This window comes from Rhodnius prolixus, unplaced genomic scaffold, assembly GCF_049639745.1.
Source record: "Rhodnius prolixus isolate KJV_2025 unplaced genomic scaffold, Rpr scaffold_12, whole genome shotgun sequence".
In the NCBI taxonomy this organism is placed as follows: Eukaryota; Metazoa; Arthropoda; class Insecta; order Hemiptera; family Reduviidae; genus Rhodnius; species Rhodnius prolixus.
In genome coordinates this window covers 7,366,402-7,390,813 of record NW_027411635.1, presented here as the reverse complement: position 1 = coordinate 7,390,813, position 24,412 = coordinate 7,366,402, and the positions used below count along the sequence as shown (strand labels likewise).

At 36.3% G+C, this 24,412-nt stretch overlaps 1 protein-coding gene across 2 annotated transcripts in view; it reads left to right on the top strand.

Annotated features, from left to right (window-relative positions):
- LOC141461776 (paired box protein Pax-6-like) overlaps positions 1–24,412 on the top strand; it is a 101,374-nt gene that overhangs the window by 38,343 nt on the left and 38,619 nt on the right. Inside the window, exon 3 of one of the 2 annotated variants that reach the window (XM_074143094.1) lies at positions 24,142–24,162. The exons of the other annotated variant lie outside the window; for it this stretch is intronic. Coding sequence (XP_073999195.1) covers positions 24,142–24,162 — 21 coding nt within the window. The remainder of the gene's footprint in view (positions 1–24,141; positions 24,163–24,412) is intronic. 2 annotated transcript variants of the gene reach the window in all.

The following is a 24,412-nucleotide window of genomic DNA, read 5'->3' as shown; positions in this document are numbered from 1 at the left end:
CCACATTTAAAAAGATGATATGCTAAATTCGCATGTCCACTCAACACCTGAACCAACTGGCGGATCCGGGACCTGCTAAAACCAACCATATCCGTTCTTGACAGGCCAAGGATTTCCTTAGCTTGGCGGCAGTCAGTTCGGGATCTCCACCGTTTCCGATGTTCTTTCAAAATCCACTGTTCCACCTCTGTTCTACAACGTCGATAGGATACAGGGATAATGGGCTGAGGAGTCATTGTTATCAACGCAGCTCCTTCCTTTGCTGTTTCATCAGCAAGTTCGTTACCCGGAATCCCAGAATGACCAGGGGACCAAGCAACAGATACAGTATTCAACACCCTGTATACACAATAGACAATTTTTTGTAACCATATTATAATATTTTATTATATCGCCCAGAAAAACTTGTAAATAAATTAAATAATATTTAATTCTGTTAGAGTAAAGTAATTGCCTTTTTTTCAGGCGGGGCTTAATGTCCAACTACCAATTAGGTGTCGTGGACGGAGGCTGAAGCTCCCGCCCCTCTTAATTTTGTCCAATAATCTTGTCACATGCAAATTGGGTGCGTATTTAAATCGACATGTTTTCTAATGGGTAGATAGTACTTTAAGAAAACCCGATTGTCTGATCTGTCGATTACATTTTGATTTTGTTTAGTTTTTTGTTTTTTTGATGCCACTTTAGGGATGTTTAAGGAAATAAAGTTAAGGGTGTGTGTGTGACAGCGCTATATGTAGCTAGAGGAGTGGGGGAAAAGCAGAGGAGTGGTGCTTAACAGAAGACTAGGGACCTGGTAGTATGGGAAAGCAGGAGGCTTTTTCGCTTCAGCTGGCTTAAGTTGCGACTTAAACTGGGAGAAGACTAGCTTTGCCTTCAGCAAAAAGGGTGGCCCGGCTTGCTCCCAAGGAACTTAACAATAGACGAGAGGGGGTTGGGCTAAGATGCACGCAGGGCTGTCTGGAGGATGGTGAGCGCCCTCCGAAGATTTCGAATTCATTCCGCCAGAGTTATGCGGATAGAAGTAGGAGGCCGGGGAAGTAGCGAATACTTAGTAGAATGCATCCTATAGGTGGGATGGACGGCGGGTACAATTCTCCTGTAGGATATTACATTCAGATAAGCTACCAAAAAAAGAGAATATATAAGAAGCTCTTTCTAAATACGTTTAGCTACCCCCGGTTGGTAGCTACTTTTGAACGACCAAAAAAAAAACCAAGTCTGAAATTGTTTAGGCACTTTTTATTGGCTGATGGTCGAATGGGGTTAAGTCAGTCATAGCAGAGGGTGGATGGCTAAGTACAAAACCGCGGTGGCCAGGTTTGAAAATATTTTTACAATTTCATGAAACAGAGTAATTAAATTAGAAACTAGTTAGGTTAGAGGCGAGACCTGTATTGCTGGTTAGTGGGTTCGATACCCCGGTCTTAGGCCTTGGATTTTATTTAATGGTTAATAAAAGAAATTAACAGTAATGTATGTTTGCTAGTCGCCTCCGGCCACCGACACCTAATTTGGTAGTTGGACGTAAAGGCCGCCTGAAAAAAAGGCAAATTACTTTACTTCTTCTTTTTACGCCATCAGGAGTTGACCATTACATACATTTCTGTTTCCTTAATTAAATTAAACATATTGAGGAAGTAATGAATCCATTCTGGCGTAAGATTTTTTGTAAATACAGGGTGACCAGAGTTATATGCTCCACCCACTTTAAACTAGAAACGTCTTGTCAGACAATTCAGTGTGAGCCGGCGCGTTGTCTGGATGGAGAACCAGTGAATTGTTCTTCCACAAATCGGTTCGTTTTTTCCTTACTCTTTCACGGAGTTGAGCAAGCACCTCACGGTAGTAATGTTGATTAATTATAATCGATATTTTCATCCGATTTGGACGTGGAAGGGCGTCCCGGGCGGTCATCATCTCCGACGTCTTCTCGGCCATCTTGTAAACGCTTGAACAACGCAAAAACTAGCGCACGTGATTAACATTCATCTCCAACAACTTCTTTTAATAAAAGATAAGTTTCAGTAGCGGTTTTACCCAGTTTTGATGTGAAATTTCACGACAATTCGTTGCTCTACTACATGTGTAGGTATCATATTTTCGGCAAAACGAAACTAACACCTCTTACACAAACGACGTTCCGGTCAGACAGATTTTCTCTACAAACACGTGAGGAGCTGCAGTCAAAAGAGAAGGCTTTACGCTGCACAGCTGTTGGTCGTTAGGATTTTGGCGCATGCATAGTTATTCTGTGGCAGCATCAGTCTCGTTATTTATGACTAAAATACAGATCATGAGAATATATTTAGGAAATGTCTCACAATATATATCTATACATTTAGTATAGCGGAAATGCTTAATGGCGTTGCATTAAAATTAATTATAAGTTAAGTAGTACGAGTATAACCTCAGATTCCTATAACGAAGTAAAACACAAAATGATGCGGAAATACCGTTAGTTTCTACACAAAACAAACCTCACTTCATCAATTCTGCTTGGCGGTGACGCTCCATAACAATTTCACGAGTTAATAGTGGATGGTGTTACATTTCTTTCGTGGCTGCGACGCTTTACTTTCTGTAAAATTAAGTCACTCGATTTGTGGCTGTAGTCCGCATGTACTTCTAAAACATGACTGTATCGTTGTTTAAGTATAGTTTTCATAATACAATATTTAAAGTTAATGTGATTGAATTGTATTTTTATTTTTTATAACCATAAATGGCAAACGTTCTTCAGCTTTAGCGGTATAGCTTTCGATCTTTTTTATTGACTGTTTAGTTTTTGTAACTTTAATCTCATTTAGAGGTGCTTTTAATCACTTTCTTTGTAGTTACGGATTTACAATTTTACATGAATTACAGGGCACTTCTTGACATCAATAATGGGCATTAAAATAAAGAATTTCTTTGTCATAAGATTCGTTGCTACTGTATACATGCAGCGCCGGATTTAGATGAAAAGAGGCCCTAGGCTATTCCACTTATGAGGCCCTTTCACCTCCCATTTTTAAGTTTGTAAATTACATGAGAGATAATAAAATACATCACTACTGTGATATACGAGGTGTGTTCAAAAAGTAACGGGAATTTTTAAATTTCGCGGGTTTGGAGAGTCTGATTGTAAATTTTTTTTTTTTTTATTATGTTGGTACACATGCCCCTGAAGTACGATAAAATTTTCAGTAATATTCATTGTTTACTTCTTAAGTGGCAGCCGTTAAGGTTAGACGTGTTTTTCGAGCTTGGCGATTTTTGTTTGTTAAAAAAAATGGATCAAAGAATTTGTATTAAATTTTGCGTAAAAAATGAAATAAAGTGTAATAAAGTGTGTGAAATGTTAATAAAGGCATATGGTGAGTCTGCTATGAATAAACAAGGATTTACGAGTGGTATAAGCGTTTCCAAGATGGCCGCGAAAACGTTGAAGATGACGAACGACCTGGACGTCCAAGCACATCAACAACCGATGAAAACGTGAAAAAAGTGAAAGAAATGGTTATGAACGATCGCCGAATCACAATCAGAGAAGTCGCTGATGATGTTGCCATATCAATTGGCTCATGCCATGAAATTTTTTCGGATGTTTTGGGTATGAAACGTGTGGCAGCAAAATTTGTTCCAAAATTGTTGAATTTCGAACAAAAACAGCGGAGAATGGAAGTTGCTCAAGAGTCACTCAATGAAGTCGACAACGATGCGGATCTACTGAAACGTGTTATAACAGGTGACGAAACATGGGTTTACGGATATGATGTCGAAACTAAGGCTCAATCGTCCCACTGGAGGCATTCTGGATCGCCAAGACCGAAAAAGGCTCGACAAGTGCGGTTGAATGTGAAGGTTATGCTCACTGTGTTCTTCGATTTTAATGGCATAGTGCATCATGAATTCTTGCCACAAGGTCAAACAATCAATAAGGAGTACTACCTACAAGTTCAACGCCGTTTGCGTGAAGCAATCCGAAAAAAACGCCCGGATTTGTGGCAAAACAATTCATGGATTTTGCACCACGATAATGCACCTGCTCACACTTCATTGCTTGTTCGTGAATTTTTGGCCAAAAACAAAACTTTAACGATGCCCCAGCCTCCATATTCGCCAGACATGGCTCCATGTGACTTTTTTCTATTTCCAAACATAAAGAGAACATTAAAAGGCCGTCGTTTTACAAGCATAGATGACATTAAAAGCGAATCGCTGAAAGAGCTGGAAGCTATCACAAAGATCGAGTTTCAGAAGTGTTTCGAGGATTGGAAAAAGAAGGGGACTACTTTGAAGGCGACAATATTAATGTAGATGAATAAATAAATATTTTTTTCAAAAAACGAAAATTCCCGTTACTTTTTGAACACACCTCGTACAGGGTGAACCAGTAAGTATTGTTCATAGGCCTACTGTGTGTAGTACATCTGAAGTGGAGTTCAATGACGTATTGGCCAACTTCATATTTTCCCCTGTTCTTGAGTGACGTCATTTTATATATTTTTCTCTAAAAACATTACTTTTTTTTGCAATAAAAACGTTATTACTCAGAAAGTTTTAGTCCGAATTCGATTCTGATGACACGGTTAGAAAGACAGATAAATTTTCTAATAATTGACACCATTTCGAAGCATAAGACATTCTCCTAACAGCCTCAATCTTCCTCCGGAAACTGGGAAAATAAAAGTAATCGAAATTTTGAAGAAAACTCATTAGGCCCTTATGTGATCATTATCAGACCTAGGTGCCAGGCACTTTTTATAAAAGTTTCTTTGCCTAATGGGCTTTCAAACGGTATATCATTTTCCAGGATTCCTTTTATCTTCGTATGAGAAATTACGTTTGTTTCGCAAGAGAACGTGTTCACGAGCACTCAACAGTGTTAGTTTATCAAGTTGTTTAATTCATTGAAAACTCTTTTAGATGGACCAGTAGTCAATTTTTAAAGTTGATTGTCTTAAAATAAGGAAGTCAAAGGTTACAAATTGCACTTGAATTCTGATCTCTCTGAAATATTTGAGAAAATGTTAGGAAATATTTTAAATAAGTACTATTTTTATAATCGGAGGTATACTGATTCACCCTGAATATTAATATGTTAAATGTTAATATAATATAATATGTTATGTTTTTAGAATAGTGTAATTTTAATTTTGCTAACAATTTGAATGTAGGCCCCTCTTGATCTTGAGGCCCTAGGCTGAAGCCTAGTTAGCCTATAGGAAAATCCGGCCCTGTATACATGTAGTTAATTGTATTGACAGAGAACGGTATAGACGTGTGAATGATTTTGTATTTTTGTAGGATTGTAATAGTGTTGTTATTACAGCACTAGTTGAGCATAATACGTCATTTTAAAATGAAATCGGAGCATTACAGTTCCAGTGTGCTGTATACTGTCTTGGTATCTGACTAATGTGCCTTGGACCAGTAAAAGGTTGGGAAGCAGTGCTCTGCATAAAAATAGAAATGATCATTTTTAAAATTTTGGACGAGTATTCACTAAACTTTTTGAGAATTAGTCCGTTAATCTAACGAGTATACTTCAAAAATTTTTAGCACTACACAGTTGAAGTCACTACGCTTCTTTCCTAAATGCACTTCCTGAAAACCATTTTACTGAATAAGGAGGAATGGGTAAAAAAAAAAGGAAAACTTTGATGAGTAAGTATTCTTTGCAGTCTTCCCTTGAGATTGGGGAAAATACTTACGATCTTTTCTCAATAAGGATATAAAAAATAAAATAAAAATACTGCTAGCTGTTGGGGAAAATGACATGAGGGTAGAAAAATGGATTTCAAGAAAAGTACAATCCTTGAACTAAGTGCTTATAGGTGGTTTGGGTTGCAATTGTGAAAATGACAGCTTAACCCACACCCACCATTTCCTTCTAACCCATGGGTATGTCTTCAAAGTCTCTAAAGATCTACCACTCTAGAAATTATAAATCATTTTTTTATTTTTTTGTTAAATCAGTTTTCTTTCCCTTTTTATTCAACTTTTATCTTGGTGTGTTTTTGAGGGACTTTTGGTTTTGAAAAAAAGGGAATTTGTCTGTGCAAGTTTAAATCAGTACCATCCATTTTTATTATTATTATTATTTTATCTTTATAAGAGAGGAGAGAATTACGTTCAAGTCTGATATCTGATATCAAGTTCAGCCACCAGATATACCACGTTTAGAGAACACCTGAATCTCCCCCAAAAAATTTGTTTCTAAACAACCTTAATCTTAAATTATCGTACAAAATCCAGTAACTAGAAGTGACTGAATCCGTCAATACGAGGTGTGGCTACTAAATAACAAGGACTGTGGCTGCTACAGAAGAACTATACATGAGTCAAAATCCTAACGACCGACAGCTGTGCAGCGTAAAGCCTTCTCTTTCGATTGCAGCGTCTCACACGTGTTTGTAGAGAAAAATCTGACCTGAACCGACCGTTTGTGTAAGAGGTGTTTAGTTTCGTTTTGCCGAAAACATGATTACTACACATTGTAGTACAGCAAACGAATTGTCGTGAAATTCCACATCAAAACTGGGTAAAACCGCTACGGAAACTTATCTTTTATTAAATGAAGTTTATGGTGATGAATGTTTATCACATGCGCAAGTTTTTGAGTGGTTCAAGCGTTTCCAAGATGGCCGAGAAGACGTCGGAGATGATGACCACCCAGGTCGCCCTTCCACGTCCAAAACGGATGAAAATATCGATTATAATTAATCAACATTACTACCGGTGAGGTGCTTGCTCAACTCCGTGAAAGAGTAAGGAAAAAAACGACCCGATTCCTCGCTAAGTGAATCCTTAATATAAATATTTTACTATCACTACAAGCTAATACAAATTCATATTTATTAACGAGTATTTTTAAGAACAAATAATTATTTTGATTTTAAATAATAATCGAATACCTAAACGAAATTTTTTGACTCACTCCCCCTTTGCAAGTTAAATCTCAAAATAATCTCCATAACTATGAAATTCCCTCCCTCCCAAAAACCATTGAAGTGCTTCCAACATCAGCTGATTAGCCGCCATGACTTCCACGGCCTTCTATTGTTTATATTACTGTTGAGCATTAAATATCATTAAATCAATAATTTATAAGATTCTTTCGAGTAAAAATGACTGAATTTGGATACCAGTTATTTTTTTTTTTTTTTTTTTTGGCGCATCAACAGCTGAGGTCATTAGCGCCCGGAGCTTTTTCCAGTGCACTGCCGGCCTCCGGACAGTGTTCTCTCGTTACAGACAACACTGTCCATCACCGGACAGTGAGCTATAAGAAGCTCCTAGGAAGAGAAAATCTAAGAGTCAGCTGCTGGATTCGAACCCGGGACCTCCGCGTGGGAGTCCAGCATGCTAACCTCATAGCTAATCTCTTCCCTTATTATTATTATTATTACTAATAGCAGCAGTTCTCTCGTTACAGACACCACTGTCCATCACCGGACAGTGAGCTGTAAGAAGCTCCTAGGAAGAGAAAATCTAAGGGTCAGCAGCTGGATTCGAACCCGGGACCTCCGCGTGGGAATCCAACACGCTAACCGCATAGCAAATCCCTTCCCTTATTATTATTATTATTAGTATTATTATTAGGAGGAGGAGGAGGAGCTTTATTAAGAGGAGCTTGCCAGAATGCGGGAGGTTATCAAGAAAATGAAACTTGCGACCAGCCGGCAACGGAACATTAGTATGGACATAAATGCTTAAAGTCGAAGAATCGATGGAGGTGGTGCAAACACTGAGAAGTTTTTGGGGGTTAGCATTGCAGCGGTTGGTTCGACTGCAGGCTAGGGTTAGAGTAGATATCCCGAGGAAAGTGGAATTAGCGTCAGTCATGACTCAAATATCTCCCACCCGCCGGGCATACTGTATTGGAAGAAAGGAAGGAAAAAGTATTGGAGGATAAGGTAGCGGAGGCGGCGGTAGACCTGACGCCTAATGAATGGACCGAGGTCCGACCTAGGATGATACGGGAACTCCAGAGACAGAAGAAAAAGCAGGAAGTCGTGGCAACCAGCAAACAAGAGATGGTCGCAAGAAGTGACAAGAAGAAGAGAAAGATGAAAAAGATGAAGAAACAGCCGAAGACACGCCCATACGCTGTGCTGATTAAGCCGGCGGAAGGGAGATCTTAGGCCGAGGTCCTCAGAGAAATTAGAGAAAAAAGGTTAAACCGGAAGATACAGGGACGAAGGTGAACTGCATTAGGCAAACTAGAGCGGGATACATCTTGGTTGAATTAGGTAGCAGAACTAGGGACAGAGCTGCCTGCGTTCGAGACGGCTCTTAACACTGTCCTAAAAGACATCAAGGCAGCTTGAACCCAAGAGTACAGTTGAGATCAGGGAGTTGGACTCCGTTGCGGAAGAAGGTGAAATCAAAGAAGCAATTGAGCGACAACTGGGCATGACTGGCGGGGATATAAGGATCCACCTTACAAAGGCCGATGCGCGAGAGAGTTTGCGGGAGTCCGGCACGTACGTGCGTTAAAAGCATTTCACCTACCTCCAAAAAAAATAAATTATTACTATTATTATTATTATTATTATTTATTATTTAAGGCGCGTCAACATCTAAGGTTATTGGCGCCCGGAGCTTTTTTCAGTGCACTGCCAGCCTCCGGACAGTGTTTTCTCGTTACAGACAACACTGTCCATCACCGGACAGTGAGCTGTAAGAAGCTCCTAGGAAGAGAAAATCTAAGGGTCAGCAGCTGGATTCGAACCCGGGACCTCCGCGTGGGAGTCCAGTATGCTAAACGCATAGCTAATCCGTTCCCTTTATAATAATAATAATAATTATTATTATTATTATTATTAATGCCTGACATACCCACACATAATTACCCAGACTATAGTTTAAGGTAGTAGACACTATGCGTGGCTTAGTGACTTTGTATAGGTGTGTAATGTCACTGCTTTCTTGGCGAAGGGTGCTTGGCCAAAGGAAGAAGTGCAAACTTACTACCATGATGAAGAAGACGGAATAAAAATTGAATGACTTAGAGGGAAGTGACAGTGTGTCCGTGTGTTTCTGTATTTTTGTAGGCGTTAGTCTGCTTTGCTTGCCTAAGTCCCCCTCTGAGTCCTCTCCCGCTACTCCTCTTATCTCCTTTAAGGGGGCGGGGTTTTTATTGGTGAAGAGCTTTACTTAGTGAAGTCTGTAGTAAGAGGAGCTTTGGTGGAAAAAGTAGGGGAAAAGGGGCCACAGACACAGGCTAAGTGTGATTTCTAAAAACCCGAACCCAGGCCTAGGGAGTCGCCTTAAGTGTGTAAGAACGCATCATTCAATTGGAGACACACAGAAATACAGTGGAATAAGAAGGGTGACTCTTAACGACTCTGCCACATACCCACCCCCCATCCCACTATGGTTGGTGTCTACTGTGAGGGGGCTGTCTGATTAGTTTAAGAGCTATAGACAGTGGTTAGCTCTGCGTGTGCTATATAGACCAAGTTGTGTGCTATACGAAGCACTCCTCGCCATTCTTTCACCAATTTCTGGCTCTGTTTTTACACCCATCCAGTATTGTAGGTTTCTCTTTCTCTTCGCAGATTCTTTAAAGTGCTCTTCATTACTCACCCATACACGCACATAGAACTAATCTAATTACTATTCATTTTTTTAGTTTTTTTTCATTTCTTTCAATACACACTGAATCAACTAAATGCGAATTCGCGAACAAAACTAACTAAAAAAAACAAAATCGCTTAATTAGTTATAACTTTTAACATTCAACATTAATCAACTCTTTTCACCACTCTTTTAACGTACATCCTTTGTATGTATGTGTGTTTCTATTGAATTGTTGAATTAATGAGATAATGTCCAAATTTCTTAAATCGAATTTTCATTGGACATATTTTTCTTGGACCTCTTTAACAAGAAATAAAATTTATAAGGCAAGGTCTATATTATGTATGAGCACCTAATTAGAGTTTAGGCGTACCTAAAAGGGGGAATTCAGGAGGTTGGTCAACCCAAAAATGCATGAAAAATAACAAAATTTTTCAATAATATACAGGGTGTATGCGGGTGGAGTGGTCGAAACTTCGGGAGGTGATTCAGCAGCTCAAATGCAACAAAAAAATATTCTATTCACTTTGGCCTAATTCTCAATAGTGTCCAAGATATTTGCATTTTTTAACTTTACCGTCGATATTCGCGTTTTTCACCAAAAAAACGGTCGTAACTTTTCTATCCTTTATCCTACAACAAATCTGCTTATTCCAAACGAAAGAGCATTAAAGTTTCTATAAATCTGCTTAATCTAGAGCTTCAAAACGTTTCTTATAAACAATGAAATTTTTACTTTAATGTCTTAAAAATTCGGTCTCGATGATTTTTGTTAATAATTCAAAAATAAAATGGTTATTTTCTTTTTGTTCCTTCTCCAAAAATTGACATTTGAGTGAATTAGTAGTGAAACGTCGGTTACGCAAAATCCCAGTTTTCTGCATTTACACCCCTCTGTTCGGGGTAGGGTTTTATTAAAAAACAAAAAAATCCATATTGTCTTGAAGCTCAATAAATGCGCAACTTTTTCTGAAATTATGTGACACGTTGATTCATTAATCTTTGAAAGAATGCAGTTGAAAAATTTAACAAAAATCATCGAGAACGAATTTTTTAGACATTCAAATAAACATTTCATTGTTATAAGAAACTATTTGAGGCTCTAGATTAAGCAGATTTTGTGGTAAGTTTAGGATTGGATTCCATGGTCTAGTAACCTATGCCACCGCGATCCAGGAGCTCTGTTGCGCCGCTCTTTCAGTTAGAGCACCTATCTGTTTAGACTTAAGTGATCCGGATGAAGGGTTGAAGACATGAATTTTCTTCTACACCCAAATGTCGTACTATCAGCCAAAACTGCCTCTAACCCGCTCAGCTACCGTGGCGCCCCTTTGCGGTCTATATTTATCACTTCATATCAAAATCAAAGTTGAAAACACTTTTTCAAGATGTATTATCACAGACTCCTTGAAATCATTGGTCCGTAAAGGTCAGTGCACCTTAAATTCAGTGTTTTATTATGATTTAGTTTTATGATGCAATTAAATGAAATATTTTTTTTTTTTTAAGAGAAGAGATTTAGTTAAGTAATCAGCAGAGACCCCGAATTCGAATATAGCTGCAGGCCTTTAGATTTTCTCTTTCTAGGAACTCCTTGCAGTTCACCTCCCATTGATGGATATACGAGGTCTTTAAATTAAGTAATGAGACTGATTTTTTAAAAAAAATTTTATTCAAAAAGAATTACAATTCTATATTGTCACCTTCAAAATAACTTCCTTCTGAAGCCACACAGCGCTGGAGACGTTTCTTCCACTCCTCATAGCAGTGCTCGAACTCCGATACTGGAATAGCCTTCAGCTGGTCGGTTACAGCCGTTTCAATGTTTTCGACTGTCCCAAAATGAGTTCCCTTGAGGTGATTTTTCAACCTCGGGAAGAGAAAAAAAGTCACAAGGACTCAAGTCAGGCGAATAAGGAGGCTGAGGAGCCACAGGAATGTTTTTACTGGCCAAAAACTCTAAAAAAGATGGGTGTTTTGGAACCATTTTTGCGCAGATTTTTGCTTATCCCCAATTCATTGGTCAAAATTTGACTCTTCAAATTTAACTCTTCCCCGATCATTCTGACTGTCAACCGGCGATCTGAACGCACAAGATCCCGGATTCTGTTCTTGAAGATGAAGGGCCTTCCGCTTCGTGGTTCATCTTCAATCGATTCCTCTTCCTTCTGAAAATGCTTTAAACCACCGAAAAACCTGGGCTCTTGACCAAAACACTATCTCCGTAGGCCTGCTGAAGTTTAGCAAAAGAGTTTCCGTTTACACTGTGCCCAAGTCTGAAGCAAAACAGTCGAAAACATTTAAACGGCTATACCAGTATCAGAGTTCGTGCACTGCTATGAGGAGTGGAAGAAACGTCTCCAGCGCTGTGTGGCTTTAGAAGGAAGTTATTTTGAAGGTGACAATACAGAATTTTAATTCTTTTTGAATAAAAAAAATCAGTCTCATTACTTAATTTGCAGACCTCGTATCTCTAACGATAAAACACTGTCCAGAGACCAGCAGTGCACTGAATAAAGCTGAAACAAAAATTAAAAATTAATTATGTTAAAAGAACTGCTGGTGCCAAATTATTGGTTGCCCCAGGTGTGAATTTAATTCTCATGGCCCTACTCATAGTCTAAATCTCAAAATGTGGAACTGAAAGTTGCAAAATCTCCTCTTTTAGGCTTTCATAAAAATTAAAAGTCTGTTCTAAGTACCCTTTTTGGACCTAAATCCTCACATAATGCCAAAAAAACGTTCAATTCAACTGATACAACCGTACATTTGGCAGTTTTTAAAGTATAAACGCCTAGTTTTTAGCATTTGTCGGCATCCATTCTTTAGCATTTCTGCCTAGATAAATAGAAATATTTATTTCATATCTTTTAACTACATAGTTTTCTGTAGTATTTGGGGAAAATAGTTTTGCTTCACTGACTCCAACAAATTTAACAATAAACGCGGGTGGGACTTTATGCGATGAATAAGTGCCCTAAGTCCATTAAACATTTCTTGGACAATAACTTTTGCTCACAAGAGAAAAATTTGTTCAGGTAGAGTTTTCTTCTTTTTTTGATCAAGAAATATAACAACAGAAATCTTGTAGTTAAGTTCGAAAACTTACTTGAAGACCTAGTCCATTCATCTCGTAGTAGAGTTGTCGGCATCCTTATTTGTGTATAGAACTAGAAATAGGTAACATAGTTATACTAGTTTTACAAGGAGAGCTTTACAAGAAGACGGCTTGTAATCTAAGCACAAAGGAATCTATTGTAGAGCCTAGTCTACAGGCGGTCCCTACTGAGTACCTGTAGCAAACTAGCCCGGGGACCATGTCTACAATCTATTATAATACGCCAGAAATAGGCGCACTTCAGAACACTATTGTCAACACTATTTGCTACCTAGTAAATCTATCAATTACCCAGCAAACTAGCGCTACTCTCTCAATACTTTTTCTTGCCGATGGTTATTGTAATTTCCTTTGAATTTTTGTACTTTGTCTTATTCAACGCCATAAGAAAGTACTTATAGCATTTCCGGTCGCAACGCCATCAAGGAGTTTTACTCGTTATTTGGGAATATAACTTGGCTGCGAGGGAATCACTCAGAACCTTCGAACCAATCGTTACTTTTTGTTCAGATAAGTTTTATTTTTTCGCGACTTGTGGATATGTTGACTGATATATTGTGCATCTAAGGAACTGAACAGTCTCTGATAAGTTAAGATTACATCTAAGTTCCTTAGATGTGTCAAAACTATTTTATTTTATTTTATTTTATTTATTTCATACTGCTTTTGGGGCTTATCCCCTTAGCATGGAGTTTGACATTGATACATAAATACAATAAATTGATATAATGATACATAAATGGTAGATATAAATACGCAAAAAAATAAATTTAAATTCGTAAAAACAAAATTATATGAACATCCCAAGAGCTTTTCTTTTTCTTTCTGTCTTAAATCAGACCTTAACTTTCAATAGCTTTCTTAGCTTTTTAAGAAGTTACCACTCATTAAGTAAAAAGCTTCTTATTTGTAAAGATAATTTAACGTAATCACATATAGCATTGATTTGATTTACAGAGTTAATGGAAAATAGGTTTACATAGTTTTCTGGTTCAGGTAAAGCTGTTGCAATATAGTTATTTAATTTATGTGTTCGGAAAGACTGAAAGACCTGGCAGGAGAAAAGGAAGTGGAGCAAGGTGTCTGAAACGTTATTTTTACATAGAGTGCATATATTGGAGCTATCAAAGACATAAGTACAAGAGTTGAAATAGATTTTTGTTTTATTGAGGTTAGCTAATCTAAGCTGGGATAATAAGCGAATTTTTTTGATGGAAATAAGCCAAGATAGATGCAGTTCATTGCTGCCCAGACTACTTATGTGACGGTACAAAATATTATACTTACACCGGTCAATTACATAGGCGATATCTCTACTTAAACAGTCATTCCAAAGTTGTTTTTCTAAATTTTTAATTTGAGATTTAAGAATAACGGGATCTCCCTGCATGAAATCTAAAGCCCCTATGGAACTTAAAATTGATTTAAACTGGGTGACCCAGTTGTATTGAATTTTATTAAACGGAAGAGTTTCCCTAGCAAGAAGAGCGTCAAAGCAGATACGAGGCAATCGTGTTGGGGGCATCCCAAGTATATTTACTGCAAGGGTAACCATACTTTTAAATATTCTAACTTTTAAAGGCACAAGTCCATATTCCAGACGCACAATACTATTTGGCGTAAATTTACTGACATTATAAATTTGTTTAATAAATTTCAGCTGTACTTTCTCAATTTCATCAAAGTAGTTAAATGCCCACAATTCTCCGGCATATAACAAAGTAGACCTAATTAAAGCGTGCAATAATTTATCTCTAACTTTTGTGTCTGGGGTACGGGATTTTATCAAAAGTTTGTGTACACGGGTTATTGCCAAGTTACCTTTTGCGGTGAAATACTTACAAGCTTGAAAAAACTTACCCGTTGCACTTAATGGCAATCCCAAGTAATTCACTGAATTTACTATCTCTATCGGTTCACCAGCGAGAAACACTCCCCGAAACTTCTTCGGGCGGGTACTTTTAGAGAAATAGACAATTTTAGTTTTAGAAGAATTAACATAAAGGGAATTTTCATTGCAATATTTTTCTAGAATTGAGAGTTTTTCAATTACATCTGGTAAGGCACTCGCGAATAACACGATATCGTCCGCATAAGACAGAAGGAGCAAGCGATTATTTTTATTAATTGGGAAAAAAGAGGCATCATGAGATTCAAAAAACTGGACAATATCACTAATGAATAAATTGAATAATAACGGTGATAGTGGTTCTCCCTGAAGGACACCAGAAGTTACATCAAAATCAGCCGTACTTCCAAGATTGGTGGCTACGCAAAGTTTAGCATTATCGTATAAACTCTTAATAATTTTAGTTGTATTTGAACCAATTCCCAATTTTATTAATTTAAGCCATAAGGTTTTATGAGATATTAGGTCAAAAGCCTTCCGGAAATCTACAAATATTGCAAAAAACGGTTTATTATTTATTAGTCTGAGAGAAGTAATTGAAGTGAGAACAAACAAATTGTCGATGCAACCTCTATTTGGTCGGAAACCATTCTGCTCCTCGCCTAATATTGAGTTGTATTCAATCCAGGTATTCAATCTGTTTTGCAATATTGAGGTAAACAACTTTGGAAGACTGTTCAATAATGCTATCCCCCTATAATTGCGAGGATCAGAGGCGTCGCCCTTCTTGTACAACATTTTCAAATCAATTTGAGCCCAACTCTCTGGTATTTTCTGAGTTCTTATTATCAAATTGAACATATTTAGAACATAATGTTGCCAAGCAGGAGGGAGATTGCCATAAAATTTGTAAGAAATCAAGTCCCTGCCGGGAGCTTTGTTAGCCTTACAGCGGGACAGAACCCGTTGAAGTTCACCCAAAGTTATCTCCTGCTCTAGTTCACTGTTACTGCAACATAACTCTAAGTTTCCCGAGATTTCTCTTGGCCGATAAAAATCAGAATAAAATTCATGCCATTTTTCAAGTTGTAGGACCGGAGTTGCGTTCCTGAAAGGTGCTAAACATTTAATAATTGACCAAAACTCTTTTGAGTTTCGCGCTGCCGTCAGACTATCTATATATGACTTCTTGAACTGCCTTTTCTTATTTTTAATTAAATTTCTGTACACATTTCTTTGGACAAGGAATAACTCTAGAGCATTCCTGTTAGTTTTATTTTTGCGCCATGCCCTATAATAATAATTGGAAGCGCGTTTAGCTTCATAGCATTCACCGTCAAACCATTTATTTTCTTTATAATTAACATTTATAGTTTTATTAGTTTTTTGAAATCTAATCATTTTTAAAGATAAGGCAGTTTCCACAATAGCAGAGTTCAGGTTCTGATATAGTTCTTCACAGTTATTACTATTAAAATACAAATGAGTGGAGCTTACAATTGTATTAGTGAATTCCTCTTTTAAATTGTCATTCCAAATGAATTTTGTTTTATACACTAATGGAGTACAGCTTGTTTGAGGACTTAGTTTGTGAAGTACATTTAATTTCAGTGAACATGCGAGATGATCGCTTAAAAGGTTTAAATTTTTTACTTCAAAGCTTGAGATAATATTAACTGAATTAAGATTGCACCATATCAAGTCGATGATACTTGAACCCTGTTTAGAGAGGAAAGTGAATTGTGCAGGAAAATCTGTCGGCAGACGCCCATTCAGGACAAACATTCCATTTTCCTCCATTAACTCCACCAACAATTTTCCTCGATTATTCACAGTTGAGTCCAAGGAATCACGGGTTGGCAACAGAGGTACGTTTTGAAAAATATCAGCATCTAGGTTATTTAATGTCCCAATTCTGGAGTTGTAATCACCCCCCAATATAATTGGCAGTTCAGAAAATCTGACTATTAAGTCTTCAATAATTTCCAACAGAGTAGAGTGATAACAGTCAAACTGATTAGAAGGCCTCCAATAAATCAACCCTAATATAATGCTACAATCTGGAGTTTTAATACTAAGAACAATAATAGTGTTATCTTTATATATTAAGCTCGTAACATAACTGCAATGTTTATTAATCAGAATCATTAGTCCGCCACTAGGGCGCCCTAATGCCTTTTCTTTCACTGCCTCTGAGAGATAGCATTCAAAATTTTCCAGAAAACTGGGCAATTTGAATTTACTAGATATGAGCCAAGTTTCAGTTAAACAGAGGATATCTATTTGAGAAATACAAGCTTGTGAATTTTTATCTAAATCAAATAATGAAGAAAAACCGCGAACATTCTGAAAAACGACATTTAATTTTTTATAATTGGAGCCAATATCTAAATTGTGGACACTATTGTTAGTATTAATTTCACAATAAGAAAGATTTTGATTAAGAATAGAGCTACTTCTCTGCTTTTTTGTGGGGGCGAAAAAATTCGCCAATTTTTGAAGTTCTTGGAATCTTCTGAGTCCTCTTCCTCTTACTTTGTGTACTGCTTTCGGAGATATCAGTCGCATCGGATTCATCTAACTCTGCTTCATCCCCTAATAATCCTCGTACGTCTGTTTTAGGCTTGGTAATATTACTTAAATCCTCTTTACTTGTTATCAGCAATGGGCGAGATGATTCAGATATTTTAACAAATATTTTGCCATTCCTTACCCAAACAAATTTTAGCAGATTGCTCTTCTTCATGTTTCGAGCCTCTCTGAAAATAGCTGCCATTTCCGGTATTAAATATTCCGATATGTAGATTTGTGTGTTCGGTAAAGTTTCTTCAATCATTTGAGAAGTTAACCTTACTTTATTCTCTCTTAGAATCTTTAGAAAATACATTTTATCTTTATTTCTAAGGAATTTCACTATAATTAAAGGGGTGTACACACTATTCTTAGAACTCAGTCTGTAACAATCTTCTATGAACTCTCCATTTACGCTAAACTTAATGTATTTACAAACTTTCTCAAAAATAGTAAAAGGATCTTCATTTACACTAACAGGAAAATTTGAAATTTTTATTAAATTTTGTTTGGTTGCCTGCTTTAGGGCCAAAATTTCATTTTTATCATTAATCATTTCTTGCCTCAAATTAAATATTTCATTTTTCAGTTCTCTACAATTTTTCTTAAAGTACTTTTCCTGAGACGAAATAGAAAGAGAAATACGTTTGTTATCTTCTCTTAGTGCTTCCAAATCTTTTCTCATTGTTTTAATTTCAGCAGTAATATTTTGCATCATATCAAACATGCTAGTTAAAAGATTATCATTGTAATCCCCACTACTTATTTTAGGCACACTGGAGCTACTCCCACCTGACTCTATGTTTTCGTTTGTATTCGGCATCTTGATAAATATACAAACAGACAAAAGTTCAACAATCTGATTAATTTGAAATAAAGCACTCTTTCTCTATATTCTAAGTTATTTTACACTAAAATAATTAGAAAATTACTCGGTAAATTGTTCTGAAAATTCACAAAACTATTACCCACACAATAATCTCAATTTCTGCTAATTTTCACAAATGTCACTCACCATAAACCATAGAAAAAACAAGAAAATTACAGAGACGAAGTGTACACCTGCACAGTCACTGACAAAAACTGATGTGTCAAAACTATGTACTTGTGGATAGGTTGACTGATATATTGTACATCTAAGGAACTGAACAGTCTCTGATAAGATAACATCGAGGTTCCTTAGATGTACCAAAACTAAGTACTTGTGGATATGTTGACTCTTATATTGTACATCTAAGGAACTGAACAGTCTCTGATAAGTTAAGATAACATCGAGGTTCCTTAGATGTACCAAAACTATGTACTTGTGAATAGGTTGATCTATTGTACATCTCAGGAACTGAACAGTCTCTGATAAGTTAAGATTACATCGAGGTCCCTTAGATGTACCAAAACTATGTACATGTGGATAGGTTGACTGATATATTGTACATCTAAGGAACTGAACAGTCTATGATACGTTGACACTTTACCAGGACTAAAAATATGTATCTGTTAAAAATATTAACGCTCATCAATGATGGTAGGAAAAATGAAAGAAATTGAAAATGCAATTGGAGAAGATTACAATCTTTAGGTAGTGTTTGAAAAGTTAGCTCGTGGAATGGCGTACCCGTTGATCCAAAGTGCCAAGGAATATTCAAGATTACTGGAGTTTTTTCGGGAAGAATTAGTGGATGATGGTATTATGTTACAAAGGATAGAGTACTAGTGCCGCAAGCTCTAAGAATGCGAGTAATTCAACGGATTCATAAAGCGCAACAGGGATACCAATCTTGCTTGTAGTATGCTGGGAATATTTCCTACTGGCCTAAAATGAAGTAAGATATAAGAGCAGCCAGCAGTATGCAGTCCCATAGATAATCATGTCTTGTATTTTCAGTGTAGGCAGATTTGTAGTTCATGAAATTGGTTACTGATATCGGTAACTCTGATAATTGGAAAATTATATTCAGTCGAAATAGATGATTTATCAGAGAAATGCTGCAAAATTTGGAATAAAGATACGGGGTTGTTGATGAATGTTAAAAGTAGTTCTTTTTGCTTAAGTATCAATAATAATTTCTTATGTAAAAACATTACGAGGTGTGGCTATTAAATAACGAGACTGATGCTGCTACAGAAGAACTATGCATGCGCCAAATCCTAACGACTGACAGCTGTGCAGCGTAAAGTCTTCTCTTTCGATTGCAGTGTCTCACGTGTTTGTAGAGAAATCTGTCTTTTGTGTAAGAGGTGTTAGTTTCGTTTTGCCGAAAACATGATAGCAGAGCAACGAATTGTCGTGAAATTTCACATCAAAACTGGGTAAAACCGCTACTGAAACTTATCTTTTATTAAAAGAAGTTTACGGCGATGAATGTTAATCACGAGTGCGCGATTTTTGAGTGGTTCAAGCGTTTCCAAGATGGCCGAGAAGACGTCGGAGATGATCGGGACGCCCTTCCACATTCAAAACGGATGAAAAAATCGATTATAATTAATCAACATTACTACCGTGAGGTGCTTGCTCAACTCCGTGAAAAGAGTAAGGAAAAAATGACCCCATTTGTTGGAAGAACAAGTCATGGGTTCTGCATCAAGACAACGCGCCGGCTCACACTGCATTGTCACTGTCAAGACGTTTCCAGCTAAGTACAACATCCCAGTTTTAGGCCATCCGCCCTTATTCGCCTGACCTAGCCCCCGTGTGACTTTTATCTGTTCCCCAAAGTCAAATCTGCATTAAAAGGAACACGGATTTCAGTCCGTTGAAGCTGTGAAAGAAAAAGCGGCACGCGTCATGCAGGAGCTGACAGAAAAAGACTTCCAGCACTGTTTCGAACAATGGTAAATTCGCATGGAGCGTTGTAGGGATAGAGGAGGGGTGTATATTGAAGGTGATAATAACTAAATATGTATAAATTTAAAATAAAATGTTTTACAGCAATAGTCTCGTTATTTAATAGCCACACCTCGTAATTTGTTAATAATTAATTTATTATTTATTAACAGTAATTAACAATTATGAAGGCGATAGATCTTACATTTCATTGAGATGAGGTACCTACGGCCCATGCTTATTTTTGGTTATACTGGCTCCCAAAAATCAATTTTCTTGGGTAAATTAAAAAAAAAAATAAAAGTGAAATACTTATTTTTCTAGAACAGAATGCAGACGTTTTTTTCAGTTTAACCTTACAAATGAAAGAAAAAAAGTAATATTTTTTTATATAAATGCTATTACAGAGTTTTGACAAGTGTTTTATAGCTTTCTAAAATTGATGTTTTAGGTTTTCTTAAGTAAAAGAAGCTTGCTGAACTGTCCATGTGCCGCGGGGGTGCTTACTGTGGAGGGGTGCATAAAAATCATGTAGGCTGCATGTTGCTGCATGCAAACGGTACATGAATGAGAGGGTTCTACAACTTCCGATTGTCCTAGGGTCGTTTAGAAGAGAATTCACAACCATTTTGTACTGTCACACACTCCAGTTACTATGCGGGTGATTGGAATTTCCATAGACCGGAAACCGGACTTAGAATGGTGCAATTGCCAACTACTGTGGCATCAAAATAGCCTAATAATCAACAACAAGGCACTTTATAGTTATTTCCCACTTTATAAATCACACCATCAAAAAGGCGGCATACATATCATTAAAATAGCTGGTGAAATACTACCAGAGTTGACTAATAGCAGAACAATGTAAATCTCACAGGTTTATTGCTGCATACCAATGACTTACTAAAAAGAGACTAGCTGAGTTTACTGCGTAGGAAGCCAGATTGGTAAAGCTTAGAATTAAGTTTAGGAGGTGTAGGACAGAAAAACTAGAGTGAAAAATTCGAAGGAGTCTGAATTGAGGTTACGATAAGTTCAAACGAGATGCCATGAACTGAAATATAATTAGGGGGAAATAGAATAAATGCTGTTATGAATCCGAAGTAATTCTAAAAACTTCCGATCATAACTGAAGTGACTAGAACAAAACTAGAAGTTAAAAAACTAATCTGTTGAAAAAACATTGCAGCAAGTGGACTAATCAGTCTTTTAAGGGCTGTCATAGACTGGTGACTATGGTCTCAACATTCTTATACTCAAAACTCAAGACCACATAGTGTAGTCCAGAACAGTGTGAGCTCACTAACTGAATCTCCACTAACTAATAAACTCAACCAGTTTGAGGAACATTGCTGGAGTTGGACTAAACTCACAATTTACTGGCTCTCACAGACGGTGAATATGGACTCACACAAAATATATGTCCATCATTGTAGTCCAGAGCAGTGTAAGCTCACTAACTAAATCTCCACTAACTAATAAACTCATCCAGTTTGAGGAACATTACTGGGGCTGGGCTAAACACTCAATTACTGGCTCTCACAGACGGTGAATATGGACTCACACAAAATATATGTCCATCATTGTAGTCCAGAATAGTCTGAGCTCACTAACTAAATCTCCACTAACTAATAAACTCAACCAGTTTGAGGAACATCGCTGCAATTGGACTAAACACTCTTTTAAAGGCTATTATTGACTGTGGTCTCAATACTGTTACACTCAAACCAGTGACCACATAGTGTAGTCCAGAGCAGTGAATCTCCACTAACTAATAAACTCATCCAGTTTGAGGAACACTGCTGGAGCTGGATTAAATACTCTTTTAAGGGCCGTCATAGACCGCATGAGACCACATTCGTCTGGCAGACTTACACCAAACATGTGATCATATAATATTAGTCCACATTCTATCCATAGTGTAGCTTAACTTGGACGTGTAGCTTGGTAGAGCCTATATCGGATTTCCACTCACTAGAATGCAAACAAGCGTGCACTATGCTAAGAGAGTTAACGGATAATATTCCATCTATATATATATATATTTTTTAAACTTTGGTACCCGGTTCGTTAAAATCTAATGAAGCGTTAAACTATTCTGTATGTAGCCTCAGTTAAGGATTTGGTTGCAGTCAGTTTGATTTCGGTTTGTCAGACTTTCACACTACCCGCAAGAGCAACTTGGATAACTTTATTTATAAAGTTATAGGTTTATATTACCTTTGTTTTTTTCTTTATTATTTCTTTTACTATCCACCGTTGCACCGTAATGATGAACGCATGCGTTATTTTCAAACATATAACGGTCTTAAACATTTATAAAAGATAGTTTCTCATTTAAATATTTATATGCAAACACACAGCTTTCTCTTACCATAATTCTTATGATTCTAACTCAGCATTTAAAAACAACAGAGAAAAGTTGTTTAAGTCGTTACCCTAAAGAAATATGAACAATGATTTGGAATATTTATGGAATTAATATATATGAGTGGGTTAATTTAAATCTTTGTTTTTAATTGTTTTTATTTAGTAAGATATAATTCAAAAAACAAATCATTATTAAAAACTAATGTTCTAAAATGTACTTAAACTTAAATATCTACTATTTTTTAATTTAAATTAATTTTTAATTTTATAATTAAATAAATATATTTTATTAAATACTTCTTCAGCATAACATTAATTTTTGGCCAATATCACAGAAATATTTATAGTTTTTTTAAACAACTTTAGCGCATGTGTTATGCACTCGTGACTTAAATTTTAAGAACAACATATATTCTAGACTAGACGGTCCTGAACAAGGAAAAAGATTATAAAATCAAAATCGCCTTTACCAATTTTACCCTTTTTTCCTATTTTGGAAAACATTGGCTGTAACTTTTGTGATAAATTGTAATTCTATTTATGTACGACAGGAGACACAACTCTTGGAAACGTATTTAAATTTCAAATAAATACTTAAATAATGCAGGTTGCGTATACTACCAAATAATTCACTTAAAAATGGAGCTTATTTTTTCTATTTATCATTTGCAGAATATTTCAAGGAAACAACAGGAAAAACTTACTTGTTGAAAAGATTTGTAACTGACTAAAAGACAACTACAGTGTGAACTAATACGGTTAACTGAACTGAACATGTTCCAATGATACCGCTGTTGTCTACGCATTTACATTTCGAAGAGAGTAGGTTATGATTTGAGTGGTAGTATGACTTGAACCACTTTTCATTATTTAAATTACAATTTTTTTATCAAATAGGATTAAAATGAATATTATTTACAAATCTACTTTATTTATACTGAAGAATGATTATAGAAAATGTCAATTAAACTTGATCGATATTTTCTTTAGCTGTAAAACGCTTATAGATTATAATTACGTACATACACAAAATACAAACTACCATTCAAAATGAGTGATCTTGTGCAGATTTCATTGGTACAGGCGTGGCTTGTTTGATGTGGGCGTGGCCAGCTACGCTACCTAGCTTCCTACTGGCTTTTCAAACCGCCTAAATGTTACACCTTTAATCCTGATTGGTCAATTTTTTACTGCTTATTATTTCTCGTTTTTTGATATCATAAAACTTTTTCTCCATAAGAATTTTATAAATGATCACAATATGGTAAAAAAAAAAGACATGGTATACCTCAAAGTTTTTGAGTTTATTTTAGAACATGCATATTTAAAAAATTTAGTTGCATATTTAACGTGCTATTTTTTTTTTTAAATATAAGTCGTTTTAGCATCTGGGTGCATTAGCGCTCGGCGCTTTTCTCAGCTCAGTGCCAGTCTCCGGACAGTGTTTCCTCGATGCAGACAACATTGCTGAATTTAATTAATTAGGATCATTCAAATTTTTAAAATTTTAGTATCAATTGTAGCTGATGCCTTTTTTCAAGTACAAAACTCGACCTAATACTGTTACATACTGAAAATTGAATATCAAGTTCAAAGCTTCCTCATACAAACTGATTATTCAACTAAACTAAAACAAAAAACGGGCAAAAACTTTTATTATATCCTATTATTTTAATACAATTTGTTACAATTAAGTTATAACACTGAAGTAATGGAACATTTAATAACAATTGTTCGAAGACAAATTATGTTAGAAGTTATGAATTGCATTAAGTCGTGTGAATGTTCACACTGGAATTGTATGTCTGTGTGTGTGTTATTTTTTCTTGTGTGTTGCAGGAATCATGCATTTGGGCGAAGGTAACTGTTTTAAATTACGTAACGACGCATATAATGGAGTCGTGGGTTGGAAACCCAAATTTATAGCTTTCAGTTTTTCGGTGTCAGTCTGTGGGTTTTTATTAGAATTTAGACCCATTAAAGTAAACTGGGGTTTCAAGCCTTTCTTTATGTTCAGATCTTATGTCTGTTTTAAATTTAGACCATTAAACTGTCATACTAGAAAAAAATATGTAAAAACTAAATTTCCTTTGTATAAGTGAGTATGCTA